This window comes from Vipera berus (genome assembly GCF_964194415.1).
Source record: "Vipera berus genome assembly, chromosome: 4".
In the NCBI taxonomy this organism is placed as follows: domain Eukaryota; kingdom Metazoa; phylum Chordata; class Lepidosauria; order Squamata; family Viperidae; genus Vipera; species Vipera berus.
In genome coordinates, this window is record NC_138206.1 from 16571698 (window position 1) to 16585427 (window position 13730).

The 13730-nt window shown below is 36.8% G+C and overlaps 1 protein-coding gene across 5 annotated transcripts in view; it reads left to right on the forward strand.

The window, feature by feature from the left end:
• LOC308667106 (transcriptional coactivator YAP1-like) overlaps nucleotides 1–10536 on the forward strand; it is a gene marked incomplete at its 5' end in the record, with an annotated part of 109622 nt that extends 99086 nt beyond the window's left edge. For 2 of the 5 annotated variants that reach the window (XM_081326214.1, XM_081326215.1), the window contains 3 exons: nucleotides 3398–3525; nucleotides 5644–5756; nucleotides 6887–10530. In XM_081326214.1, the coding sequence (XP_081182340.1) occupies nucleotides 3398–3525; nucleotides 5644–5756; nucleotides 6887–7125 (480 nt within the window). In that variant the 3' untranslated portion in view covers nucleotides 7126–10530. Of the gene's footprint in view, nucleotides 1–3397; nucleotides 3526–5643; nucleotides 5757–6886 lie in introns of all 5 variants that reach the window. The other 3 variants (XM_081326217.1, XM_081326213.1, XM_081326216.1) reach the window with 3 other exon arrangements.
• Nucleotides 10537–13730: the final 3194 nt, after the last annotated feature.

The following is a 13730-nucleotide window of genomic DNA, read 5'->3' on the forward strand; positions in this document are numbered from 1 at the left end:
GGGGCCAGCAGCCTAATAGATTTATTTTGGCTTGAATCTAAATATTCTTTAGCCTGTGGAAACTATGACTCTTCTGTAGTTCTGTTAAAAGTCATTTGAAAGATTCCATTCATATTTGATGACTGTAATCTTTATACTCACTTGCTTCTGATTGATACTACTAACGTGTACATTGAAATTAAAAATTGAAAATTGCAAAAATAATAAATATATATTATAAAATATTTTATAATAATATAGTTTACATTATAATTGTAATATAATTTATATGATAAAAATAATATAAAAAACATACCCATGATAGTTTAGAACTTGTGTTTTTTTTTTTATTATTCAGTAGACATAGCCGCCTACTTACCAAGCAACTATGGGCAACTAACACTATCAAAAAGAAAAATCAGTAATAAGCCAACGAATCAGTGGAATGCACAATAATTCACAAAAAACATTGAAGCAGTCTGGCAGCTCACATAATTTCCTGGTTCAGGACTGAGGGAAGAGCCAGGACTTCAGGTAGTGAGAAAAAGTGTTGCACCATAATAATAATGCTTTCAGTTTTAATTTGTATTCCTTATGTGGTAAACTATTACTAGCTCTTAACTTTTTAAAAAGCTATTTTTAATTTATGGAGATTTATCTTTTGCAAATTCTCCCTTTTTCCCCTACATAGAACTTTATTTTAACCTGCACTTTTTTATATTCCAGAAAATACACCCCAAATAAATAATGTTCTGTCAGCACAATGACGTCACATTATTGTCCATGGTATCAGAATCTGAACCCTCATGATACATTTCACATTTATGGAAATGAATACATTACTGCCATACATTATCTGTCATTTATTATTTCTAATCTTGTATATCTCAATTTGATAAAGAGTTCAGAAATAAATAGGATATGTAAACGATCAAGCAGTATCAGAAAATGGTCACATTAATAGCTCTAGATCAGTGATATTATGAATTATGTGCAACAATAATTTAAAGATGACAGAAATTATCTGCATTTATACATTGCACTAAGCCATTCTGAGGTTACTTTCTTTTTGACTGAGAGTATTGCACAAATGTACACGCTAAGGTACGTAAAGCATGGTTTGTAACTTAACATGTTATGCAAAACCAGCCAGATGGTTTCTATTCAGTTATATTGTGATGTAGTATAAATTCACTATTGAAAAAGAACACTGGAACACTAGAAATCAAAATCGATTTGTGTGATATTGTAAAGAATGAGCTATTAACCTTCACTTTTGAAGTCACTCTGACAACTTTAGTGAAATGGAAAAATTACTGAAATTAAAATCCATAAATATGGGGGGGATGTGTTTTAGAAGGCTTAATGGCATGTACAACCAATTAAATGAATGTCGGGTATGACCTATAAACAATTGTTAAAACACATAAATTATTTAATAATTATGTTTTTAATAGGAGGTGTTGGAATTATATTCGTATTCTACAACTGACAACTGTATTTTAATCTAGACTGCTCTCCAGCATAATCCTATTGCAGTACCTTCCATTGCCAAATATTTGCTGATTTAATAACTAATCCTCTTTGAAATCTTTGGATTTGATCCTATAAAACATTTAAAGGTAAAGGTTTCCCCACACACGCGTGCTAGTTGTTTCCAACTCTAGGGGCCAGTGCTCATGTCCATTTCAAAGCCGAAGAGCCAGCGCTTGTCCGAGGACGTCTCCGTGGTCATGTGGCCGGCATGACTAGATGCCAAAGGCGCACGGAACGCTGTTACCTTCCCACCGTAGTGGTCCCTATTTTTCTACTTGCATTTTTACGTGCTTTCGAACTGCTAGGTTGGCAGAAGCTGAGACAAGTAACAGGCGCTCACTGTGTTACGCGGCACTCGGGATTCGACCCGCCAAACTGCCGACCTTCTGATCGACAAGCTCAGTGTCCTAACCCACTGAGCCACCGCGTCCCTTATAAAACATTTACATCACTATAAAATATAAGATTTTCACATTTCAAGGACAGAAAATGTTGAAAGAATCTTATTATATATTTCAAGATTAGCAATAAATTTTATGAATTTCTGACTCAAAAATAGCATTTAAAGTGCAGTTGGACATTATTCAGAAGTCCAAATACTTTATAGTAGCTTCGCTATAGATTTGATGGATTATTTTAGCTTGGTTTATAAAATCTAGTGTTAAAAATTGTGTACTAACAAAAGTGTTAAATCTTATTGGCAATTAGAAACATTTAACTATGTTTTTTAAGTAATCAGGAAATAATAATTACCAGGCAGATTTTTCCAGACTTCGTATTCAAACAATAACTTTACGAGTTCAAATATCAAGTTTCAAAGCCTTGCATTGGAGTATATAATGTATATTAATTTCATGATTAAGAAATCATATTACAGTGCTTTTTTATTCAGCTGCATTTAAAACCGAACTGTGCACATGTCGTGTTTCTAGCTAGTGTTATCTTTTATTCTGAAAACATTAATTTCATGAGTGAAATGTTGAAAATAGCGGGCAGTTATGAATTACTTTCTCATTGTGTAAGTTAAGAGCCATGCTAACATTTATTAAGAATCAAGGTGAGTAATGTTTGAGGAGCCATTGAAGGATGGTGTCTCACAATCCCCATTAAACCTGTTGGCACATGTCCCCATTTCTAAAGCTGCTGACAGCACCAGGTAACTTCCTATGTTTCAGGTGGCAGAACTTTGGCAAACTTTCAAGGCCTTTCCCATTATTTAAACTGGCCCTTCCTGTCTCTCAAACTAGCAGAGCAAATCCTCTTTTTTTTTAACTTCGTAAGAACTAAAATACCTCCTGTGTCATTACCATTCACATTGTCTTTGACTTGCCCATCCCTCCTGTTTAGGTCTCAGGTTCTTTTCCCTGCAGGTGTCTTGGTCTATTTTTTTTTCTCCCCAACTCCACCATTTAAGTTGTTTCTCAACATATTTTTCACTGTATCCCGTTAAGGAGTGTGTGTATGTATAAAGAAAGGCATCCAGATGCTAATAAAGTGAAATAAATGGATGAGAGCGTAGTAATAAGTCTGTGAGTTCTGCTGGCTCTGATCAAAGATTTACTTAGTTGATCATTCTGTTTTCACATCTGCCAACCAGATGCCACTTGGGAAGTTTAGAAGTAGGAGATTACTTTACATTAGTACTTTCCCACTTAATTTCCCCAACAGCTGATATTCAGGGGTATTACCCACGCAACTGATGCAGGAGGTAGCACATAAAATACCATGACTAGTAAATAATCACTCATAACTGGTAAGAGACTTGTCATAGCTTTTGAAATCATAGAGCTTACCACCAACAAATAGTATCTTCCTCCAGTGTTGCAAATGAGCATTGAACCTTGAATGTGAGTTATGAATGCAGTCATTTCTTAATTGGCAGGAATTGGCTCTCCGTAGTCAGCTTCCCAGTATGGAACAAGATGGCACCCAGAATCGAGTTTCCTCTCCTGGAATGTCTCAAGAACTGAGAACAATGACCACAAATAGCTCAGATCCCTTTCTTAACAGGTTAGTGGCAGTAGCTACGAGAGCAGCTTCGTTTCACCAGAGCTAATGATTTTTTTCAAACTTGTGTTTGGTTTATGTAATCATCTGTTTGGGACTGGTCTGTTCCAAGAACCACAGCTGTAAAAGGATCTTTTCTTCCAGGGCAAATCCAGTTCACTCTCACATTCATGCCCCCACCCCACCCTCCCAAAAAGCTGAAGATTAAGAGCTGTGGAAGTCAACTGTTCAGAACTGTAGGAAAGATTTGTCTTCAAAGTCATAACATATTGTCCCAGGCACAAGTCAACTGATGCACAGCCATTTAAAATTACTGACTCAGAAAACGCTTTTCAAAAGCTAGCAGTGAACTTGCTGTGGGGCTCTCTTAAAGGAGTTTGCAGCATTCCTGGTTTTAATTTTATTCTTTACAGCATTGACACACAGGAAATGGTGATAGGATTTAGCATATCACATTACAAGGCAAGTAGGCTATTTTTTCTGGTATTAATTTATGCAGCCTCTAGTTACTTGTTAACAGTGTTGTATGTTTTTTATGCTTCTAGCCCTTATTATTGAATAGTTAAAATAGTTTAAAATGGGATATCAATACACACAAACAACTGAAAAGGAACCTTTGTTGGTTACTTGGATATTGCTTCACCTGAGGATTTGATTCTTATTTTTCAAACATAAGTCAGTCACAGAAGAAAATTACTGCTTTTTAATGAAATGTGTCATTTCTCAAGGGCATTCCTCATTGTCCTACTATCATATTTTTTTATTTTAATTCCATTTATATCCCGCCCTTCTCCGAAGACTCAGGGCGGCTTACAAGCTTAGCAGTAGCCTTCATTCTATGTATATGCCTGCTTATTAGGGCTTTCACACACACCCCAAGCGGCATTATTACAAAGTCAGCTTATTGCCCCCAACAATCTGGGTCCTCATTTTACCTACCTCGGAAGGATGGAAGGCTGAGTCAACCTTGAGCCTGGTGGGACTTGAACCTGCACTAATTGCAGGCAGCTGGTGTTACTTAAGTTCTAACTTCAAGGATACTGTCTAACATAACTAAACTGAATATATCTGGAGCCCCTGTGTGTGCTATATGTCTGTGTATGCTATAATTAAAATGTCAGCCATTGTGGAACGAGTGCATTCAGGCAGTCCTCAACTTACAACCACAAAGGAGCCGAAAATTTCTGTTGCTAAGTGAGACATTTGTTAAGTGAGTTTTGCCCCATTTGACGACCTTTCTTGCCACATTTGTTAAGTGAATCACTGCAGTTGTTAAGTTAGTAACGTGGCTGTTAAGTGAATCTGGGTTCCCCCATAGACTTTGCTTGTCAGAAGGTCGCAAAAAGTGATCCCGGGATACTGCAGCCGTTGTAAATATGAACCAGTTGCTAAGCATCTGAATTTTGATCACGTGACCATGCAGCGGTTGTAAGTGTGGAAAAAAGGTCATAAGTCATTTTTTTCTGTGCTGTTGTAACTTTGAACCATAACTAAATGGACTGCTGTAAGTCGAGGACTGTCTGCAGAATTTTGCAGCAGGGCAGTCAGTAGTATAATAGTGTGTAAAGTAAATTTTGTTTATTTATGGAAAGTTTATACTGCTTCAGTCAATTGACTCAAACCAAGTTACAGACAGCAAGTACAAATTAGAAACATGTTTAGATTAAAACTCTGAAGAACACGTGAGCAAATTAGAAGGCATTGCCAACTTTTTAGAAAAAAATTGCCGTAGTGGAGCTCTGTCATTACTAACTGCTCTGAATTTATTAATTTTTTTATTGAGAGTCACAGACTTATTTACCATTTCAGAAGGTTGCAGTATCATAGCGTTTGAGAAGCGCAGGATTTTTATGTGGTGGCAGCAAAGATTAATCAAGGTTGTGGATGAACTTTATTGTGCTGGGAATGGATGCCACATGCTGTATTGTATGCTGCATTGTGGGAATGGAGTCCTGCAGAATTGAACCTTTAAAGAATTCTCCTTCACAGACTTTTTTTTAGGGTGTAATTTTACAGAGAGAACATAATTCAACCCTGAGTGTGAAAATGAACCCTTTTGATGATCAATGCTGGCTGTTCTTTCCATCAGTAACTTAAATTAACATAACATTTCCCTTGCAGTGGAACATACCACTCCAGAGATGAGAGCACAGACAGTGGCCTCAGCATGAGCAGTTACAGTATTCCTAGAACTCCGGATGACTTCCTTAATAGTGTTGATGAAATGGATACAGGTGAGGCTCAGCTCCTTCCAGTTGCTGTCTGACTGATGCTTCTTGTACCTACGTCAGGGGTAGGCACCCTTGGCTCTTTTATGACTCGTGGACTTCAACTCCCAGAATTCCTGAGCCGGCTGGCTCAGGAATTCTGGGAGTTGAAGTCCACGAGTCATAAAAGAGCCAAGGGTGCCTACCCCTGACCTAGTTTAACCAGCAGTAAGTTAGGTGGGTTAGTTGCAGTAGAATAGATATGAGTGAGACAGTGGAATTGTCAGGAGGCAGAAAGGTGCATTTGACATCACTTTCCTCAATAAACAAGGAATTCAACTATTTGTCTCACAAGAGTTCTGCCCAAATCTTCTTTTCTATGAAGTATCATTGATAATGAGGAAAAAAATCCCACTATGGATTTGTAGTGATTTTGACAACAATATTATATCTTCTTCAATGATGTGCCCAAATATGAATGTAAAGATATGAAATATCTTTAATTTAAAATGGCCTGGATATTTTTTGAGCTGCAAATCTGAACTATTTCCTAATTTACTGCTCCAGCCTGTCCTTATGGTTTCAGCTTTTGAGGCTCCATATTTCCCTTCGCATTGATTAGAAACATTATTGAAAGTTACTCTGGTTGCAGTTATGCACCTTACAATGTTGTTTATTTAATCCTTTTGTATTATTTATAAAATAATTTTTATTATTTTAATTTTCATCTTGGAAAAGCCTTCCAGAGTGTCCTACAAGATCAGTCATAACACAGTCCCACTTTCCGTTTTGCAATCTAAATAACATGCTAAAAGAAAGGGACGGGGGGAAAAAACAAGCAAAGGCTTTGATAGCCCTCCTTTTAAAATCTTTTATTGTGGGTTGCTGGCAGTTTCAGAAGAGATTATCTTTTCCTTGAGCAACAGTTGTTGCAAGTTTTCTCCACATGGATTGGCAGTTCTTACTATCAGTTAGTTGATGCCTTCCTTTCTTCAAAGGATTTGTCCCAGTGGGAGGGGTCTCCATGATTATGAGCACAAGATGTTGTGCTGATGTTCCATAGGGTGGGAGTGGCTTCAAATGACCAATATGTAGAGCGACTTAAATATATATATATATATGCTTAATGCCCTGTTTTGCATTTGTTTTGTACCTAGGTGACACTATCAACCAAAGCACCATCCCCTCCCATCAGAACCGTTTTCCAGACTACCTTGAAGCCATTCCGGGGACTAATGTGGACCTTGGAACACTGGAAGGTGATGCAATGAATATAGAAGGAGAGGAATTGATGCCAAGCCTACAAGAAGCTTTGAGCTCCGATATCCTTAATGACATGGAATCTGTGTTGGCAGCCACCAAGCTAGATAAAGAAAGCTTTCTTACCTGGTTATAGGGGCCTCGGGGAGATGGAAGTTGAAATCTTTGAAGGATCTAAGGAGATAAGACATGTACCTGTTGTTGAGAACGAGCCTGTATCATAAAGGCATCTTGGCTTATGGTCAGAGAGGAAAACATTTTATTGAACAAAATACTTCAGATTTTATTGATCCAATGTTTTGTTCTTTTTTTTTTTTTGTCCAATCGCTGCTGTTATATCGCTGACCTCTTTCACATTGACTCTGAAGAATTCAGTTGTTTTTTTTTTTCTGTTGCAACTACTGTTCAGCATTGGTGGTAATGGACAGGGAGAGGATGGAAAAGTTGGGAGAGAAAGAGAGAGAAAGAGACCAGCTATATTTCTGGATAATGTCTACCATTCCTTTTGCCCTGCTTTCTGTTTGCTTGTCCTCTTCTTTGACTAAGGCTGTTGTGGAGCTTCAGCTTCTGTGTGTGTTGCCAAAACAAAACAAAACAAAAAAACAACCCCCTTAACTGGCCCAGCAAATCAAAAATGATGTATTTGATAGGGAGTAGGGTAGAGGGAGTCCATACTAATTTGGAAATAAAGCATATAATGTTTTATTGTTGGGCAGAAACTATCAGACACTTTAGTGTTGGGTATAGGTTCTTCATGCTACTTGATCTATATTGAACAAAATAAGACACATGCCAAGAACGGCTGTAGGATTGTGTTCACTGGCAGCTTTTTACTCCCTCAAATAGTTTGCTCACATTTTACAGCATCATAAAGAAACCCTTTTATACAAAAACATGGGTCATGATTGTTGCCTCTTAACTTTAGCTTGTTTTCCAAATTTTAGATCTATTTTTAATTATAGCAGTAGATTAGAAAAGGAACTTTTTCTGGTTCTGTTGTGTGTATTGGTTGCTTTTGTTTTAATATTTTTAATTAGTGAAATCTGAATTTCCTGACTTCACCTAGTCTTATTTAAGTCTGAATGGTTTTTTTTTATACTAAGCTAGTATAGCCAGTTAATATCTGTAGTTCTATGTTTTGCTTACAGCTTTTTTAAAAATAATTTTGAATATACTCATTAGATTAAAGAGCCATTGGCTTAAGTTTCTACCCAGAATTCAAAGAAACTTCCTCTTCTTACAGAATACTTTACCTAAATGTACTTATTTGAACATTACTCACATATTCTGAAAGGAGTTTTTTGATGTTTTTAACTGCCATTAAAGAATGACCAACTGTGTGGCTTTTAAGCCCAAGTTTTAAACACAGTAACCATTACGCTATGTTTTAAATCAAAGGACAGTTTTTGTCCTCGTTTGGAGAGCTTTTTAATTTTGATGAAATGGATGGTTTGAGAATCAAGTGTCCCTTAATGAATAGAAACTGATGCTTTCCTGTACATAGTTTCATGATACTGTCTGCGCTGTCATGTGAGTTTACAATATTAGCAATGGGAACACTAAAGTCAAACTGTATCAAAAGCATACTGAGAAATAGGTCCATTATACATTTAGAAGACTGTAAAGATAAGTGATAGATGGCAACATGAGCATGTAGTTGGCCATGTATTTTAGTTGTAGTGATTAGCACTGAAGTCAAAGAGTGAGTATATATATCTATAACTTTGCTTTTAGCAGGAATGGGTTATTCTCAAAGTTGTCTGTAGGAACTGTGATATTCCAAAGAGTATTTTAAATGAACAAAATGCCCATGTTGAAATATAAGCTAGGATGCCTTTTTTTTTCTTTAAATGCATTGGCACCAATAAGTGCCTTAAAGGTCTGTCAACATTCCCATTAATTCGTTGTCTTTATAGCAAGAGTTTATAATACAACAAATCAAGAAAAGTTTAAACCTGAAAGTCAGTATATAATTTTCAGACTAGGACATGCTTTAAAAAAATGGTCGGAGTCCACTTCTTTGCTCAAGTTGGTAAAAATTATTTCCATTTGATGTATTGTGAAGCAGGAAATGCCCTCTCTCTCGGGCACCACCTATTCACCCTCAAAATCTGCTCTAAAGAGATCTGCTCTTTCGGAAAAGATTTTATGGGTATATGGAAGAGAAGTCGAGAAGTGTAATGCTGGGTTTTAGCAGTGTGTCCCTTTTTAGTTGACACGAGAATGAAGTTAACAGTTGCAGCCTTGAGATTTATGTATGCTGAAAAGCCACAGCTTAATGAATTATTTTTCTTCTGCAATGCCATATCAGCCTCCAAGTGGGTGAACATGTGAATGGGATCATGTGAGCAGATTCTCAGTCCCATTAAGAAGATTCCTTTGTTTTTTTACTTCCCTACCCTTTCCAAGAAATACTTGAAAGCCAACTGACACTAAAAATAAATTGATTCATATAGTGTTCCAAACGGGAGAAAAGGTGAGAAATTCAGAGTTCTTGCATTTTTTTTCTTCCCCATACATGGGAGGACCATGTGCCCCTGTTTGAATATTAAATAGGAACTTCTGAATTCCTGTACCCAGTAATAGTTTTGGGATTCTTTAGTTGGTTACAGCTTTAAAGTTGGAACATTTTTTTTTCTAATTTTTCCTTACTGTACACTACACTACACAGCTCAAACTATATTTGAGTAGCACTGCTAGAGAAGTACTTAGCTAAAACTGTTCTTGAATTTTTCTTAACACTAAGCTGTCTGTACAGTACTTAACTCTAGTTACATTTTAGTGGGAAATGTGCCTTAGCAATCACTTGTACTGTTGGCAGAAGAAAAACAAAACTAGATGCTATTACAGATTTTTTTATTCAAATCTATCATTTGACAAAGTGGCTTACTCCTTTTAGGGTGTTGAAATGCAAAAGAAAAAAAAGTGTTATAGGTAGTATTTTGTATTGACTGGTGTATATATTTAAACAGATTTACTGTCCTAACTTTATGGCTTCTAGATATTTTTTTAAGTACGGTGTGTTCAAAATGCAATGATACCTTATGAATTCTTGTGTATGTTTGACAACAGATTTTGAAAACTATACTGTTTCGATAAATCATGTGGATTCACAGTTGTACCAATCAGTGTTGGAGCTCAAGCAATGCAAAGTTAAGAGCAATTAATGGTACCCTATCTTTTGCACATATGGAAAATCATATTGAAATGACTTCACTTGCAATCATGGGGGGGGAGCGTGACTTTTTATACAAGAGGCGGGTTTGTATGTTTGTCTAAAGTGACACTTTTTCCTTTGGGTGAAAAACTTCTATATTTTAAAATGTTTTCTATTAGAGAACTCTGAAACACAACTCTCAAATATATATAGTTATAAATGTTATATTTTCTTTAGGTGTAAGAGCATGCCTATGTTAGATACCCTAGAAAATTCTGTTACATTATTTTCTTTTATGTAATACATTTTTCACTGCTTTTTTGTTTTACATGATATAAATATATACTTTGCGCTTACAATGTGTTTGTTTTATTTTTTTTAATATTTATGTTTTTAACATGAAGCACATCCTAATGCTAATAAAACCCTAATATGAGCAAATTTTCACCCATAAACTGACAGGTAACTTAAAATAATGATGGGGGAGGGGTGTTTTTTGTTTTAATTTATAATCATATTTGAAGACAAGGACTGTTGTATTCTCAAGAAATCCAAGTACTTTAAGAAATGTAAGTCTGGCTGGCAAGGTTGAACAAAGCAAAGTGGTGCTTTGCTCATTCAAAACAAATTTGTTTTGCAAAGTATGTTAGCATTAGTACAATACTCTTAACAATCATTTTTTAGAATGATTGTGTTGCTGCTTCAAAGGGTGTCATGATTTCTACAGATATGTGTACATTGACAGCCGAGATTTCCAATGGGAATTCCCATGTGACTGGGGAAACATTTTGAAGTAGCTGTGACTCTCTCCCAGAACATAACTGCTTTAATTGCCTCAAAAAGAGTGGCAGAGGGTGGATCTTTTATTTGAAATTCAGAAGGAGGGAAGAGGAGAAAGTCTATTGAGACTTTCTTTTGAGACACTAACCTCTGAGATTTGTAATACAGTGAGGTGTGCCTTTGACTCAAACTGCATGGTAGATTACAATCAAGTCTGCAAGACATTTCTACTTTGGGAATGACTCTATAGACTTTTACCCCAAAAGTTGAACTTCGGGTATTTGGTGTTCGGCTGCTTTTGATAATGCTGATCTTAAATTGCAATAATAAATTTGATTTTGCACTCAGAGCTTAAGACAATATACTCAAAATAATGTTTATGTATCTGATATTCGTAATGCAGTATACGATCCAGCGTTAATGCAGCACATTAGGTTTCTGAGGTGTACATGGAAAGAGAAGCAGAACTGAACAGAATGGGCCTCCATCATTCAGCAAATCTGCCTGTTATCTTAGGAACAGTTCTGAGTTACTTTGCACAGGTGAAACGTTCAGAGGGGTGGGTGGGTGTGGTTGCCCATTTATATAACATAACTTAAAGCTTAAATAAAAACTGCAGGGCCTAACTCCCATCTTGACCCAAATGGAGGGGAAGAGCTGGGTCTTAATGGGCCTCCCTCCGTAAGGCTAGGTGGGAAGACCCTCCAGATCCTGGGGAGGGCGTCTCATAAGACAGGCGCCACTCCTATGTCCTGACCGATGACATTGTTTAATAGGACCTGGAAGGTGGCCACCTAATCTTACTTACCCCTCAAATAACCTGACCCTGTGCTATGAAGGGTTTTTAAGGCTAATAACGAGAAGCTTGAATTGCAACCATAAAGAAGCGGGAGCTTACGTAGCTCATGCAGCAGTGATATGTGACAGGCAAACTGCTGGGCATCCGAGACTGTGCAGCTTGGTATTCTGGATCCGTTGAAGCTTCTGGGTTGTCTTCATTGCCTCATGAAGCACACACAAACTTTGGCTGTGAGATGTACATTATATTTAAACCTTTATGACTTGTGCATTAATAGCTGTTGAAGAGTAACGCAATAAAAAAGCAAGTTTTGGATGAGAAAGGGGCTTATTGCCATTAAGAAAAACTATTTTGCACAGGATGCATCATAAGGAGGGTTGCTGCATTAACGGAGCAACAGAGTGAAAAATTCACCGTTTTAAGTTCTGGATTATTAAGCACATCATTCATGCAATGTGTTCATTGTTTGTCCGACCTGGACATCTACAAATGCATTTCTGTCTCAAAACATTTCTTTCCATTTATTTACTATCTCAATATTCCTCTTTCCTAAGTCATTCTCATATTGGGTTTCCTCCCCCCTCTCCAATCAAAACAAATCTTTATTACAGTCATTGACCAATGTAAGGAGGGCAGGGTACCAACCATCAGTAATTTAAACAAATACAAAAACATGAGAGTAATTTTATGTATGTTCTCTATAAAAATGAAAATAAGCTCATCACCATAATAGTTCAGTTCAGTAAAGACAAGGTTCTGTAATTCATTGTTTATGTGTAATATATTGTGTATTACACATAATATTGTTATAGGGTGGTAGAGCTTTGCATGTATTGCAATAGCATTGTGCAAATCATTCCAACAGTGTTTGTGACAGCACTATATTATATTCATCATAGGGCACTTTCACCTCACATTTCAATAAAAATATAAAAACAAAATATGAAATATAAAAGCTAAAATATTATAAATGCATGTCTAGATTACAGATATACCTCCTTTATCACAGAGTCCTGAAAAGGGCCTTGCATTCATACTTTGGGGCATAATTTATTTATTATTTATTTATTTATTTATTTGTTCTTATATACCGCCCTTCTCCCGAGGGACTCGGGGCGGTGTACAGAGTAAGGTAGGTATACAGATTGAACAATAGTGAAAAACAATAGTAAAAACAACTGAGACCCCAAGAGCTATCAGGCCAGGCCGGACTGCTGGAACAGGTAAGTTAGTATAATTTAGTATAGTGTTCATGTGATAATAGCCAGAAGATCACTAGAATTAACTGGCTGATGTATCTTTTGTTTTGTCTTGAAGTGACGCACTGTTAAGTCTGACAGCACATAATTGACCTTAGCTGGTTTAGGAAACTGGTTTGGACCTGGCTAATACAGGTAGCCCTTGACCTATTTGTTTAGCAACTGTTGGAAGTTACAACAGCACTGAAAAAAAAGGTTTACAACTAGTCTGCACTTAAGGCCGTCACAACATCCCCCTAGTTACGTGATCAGAATTCAGGCACTTGGCAGCCAGCATGTACTGTATTTACAACAATGCAGTGTCCCACTGATGTGTTCACCATTTACAACCTTCCCAGCAGACCTCTGACAAAGTCAATGCGGGAAGCCAGATTTTACTTAACAACTGCCTCATTCACTTAACAACTGCAGTGATTCGCTCAACCAGGGCAAAAAAAAAAAGAAAATAAAAATCAGATACAACTTATTTAGCAACTACCTTACCTAGCCACAGAAATTGTGGTCCCAATTGCCATAAATTGAGGACTACCTGAAGAGATGAACAGGAAACCCCAGGGATGTAAACTAGGCTGGGAGAGCAATAGCAAATCACTTCTGTATTGTCAGAGAAAAGTACAGCAACCTGTTCAAATCTTTGCTCAAGGGAGCTTTATGTTATCCATCAGCACATTTATACAATACAGCCATAAAAAGGGTGATGGGGTTTGGGGTTTTCTTTTGTGTCTTTGAGTCGGCATTGTCTCTTG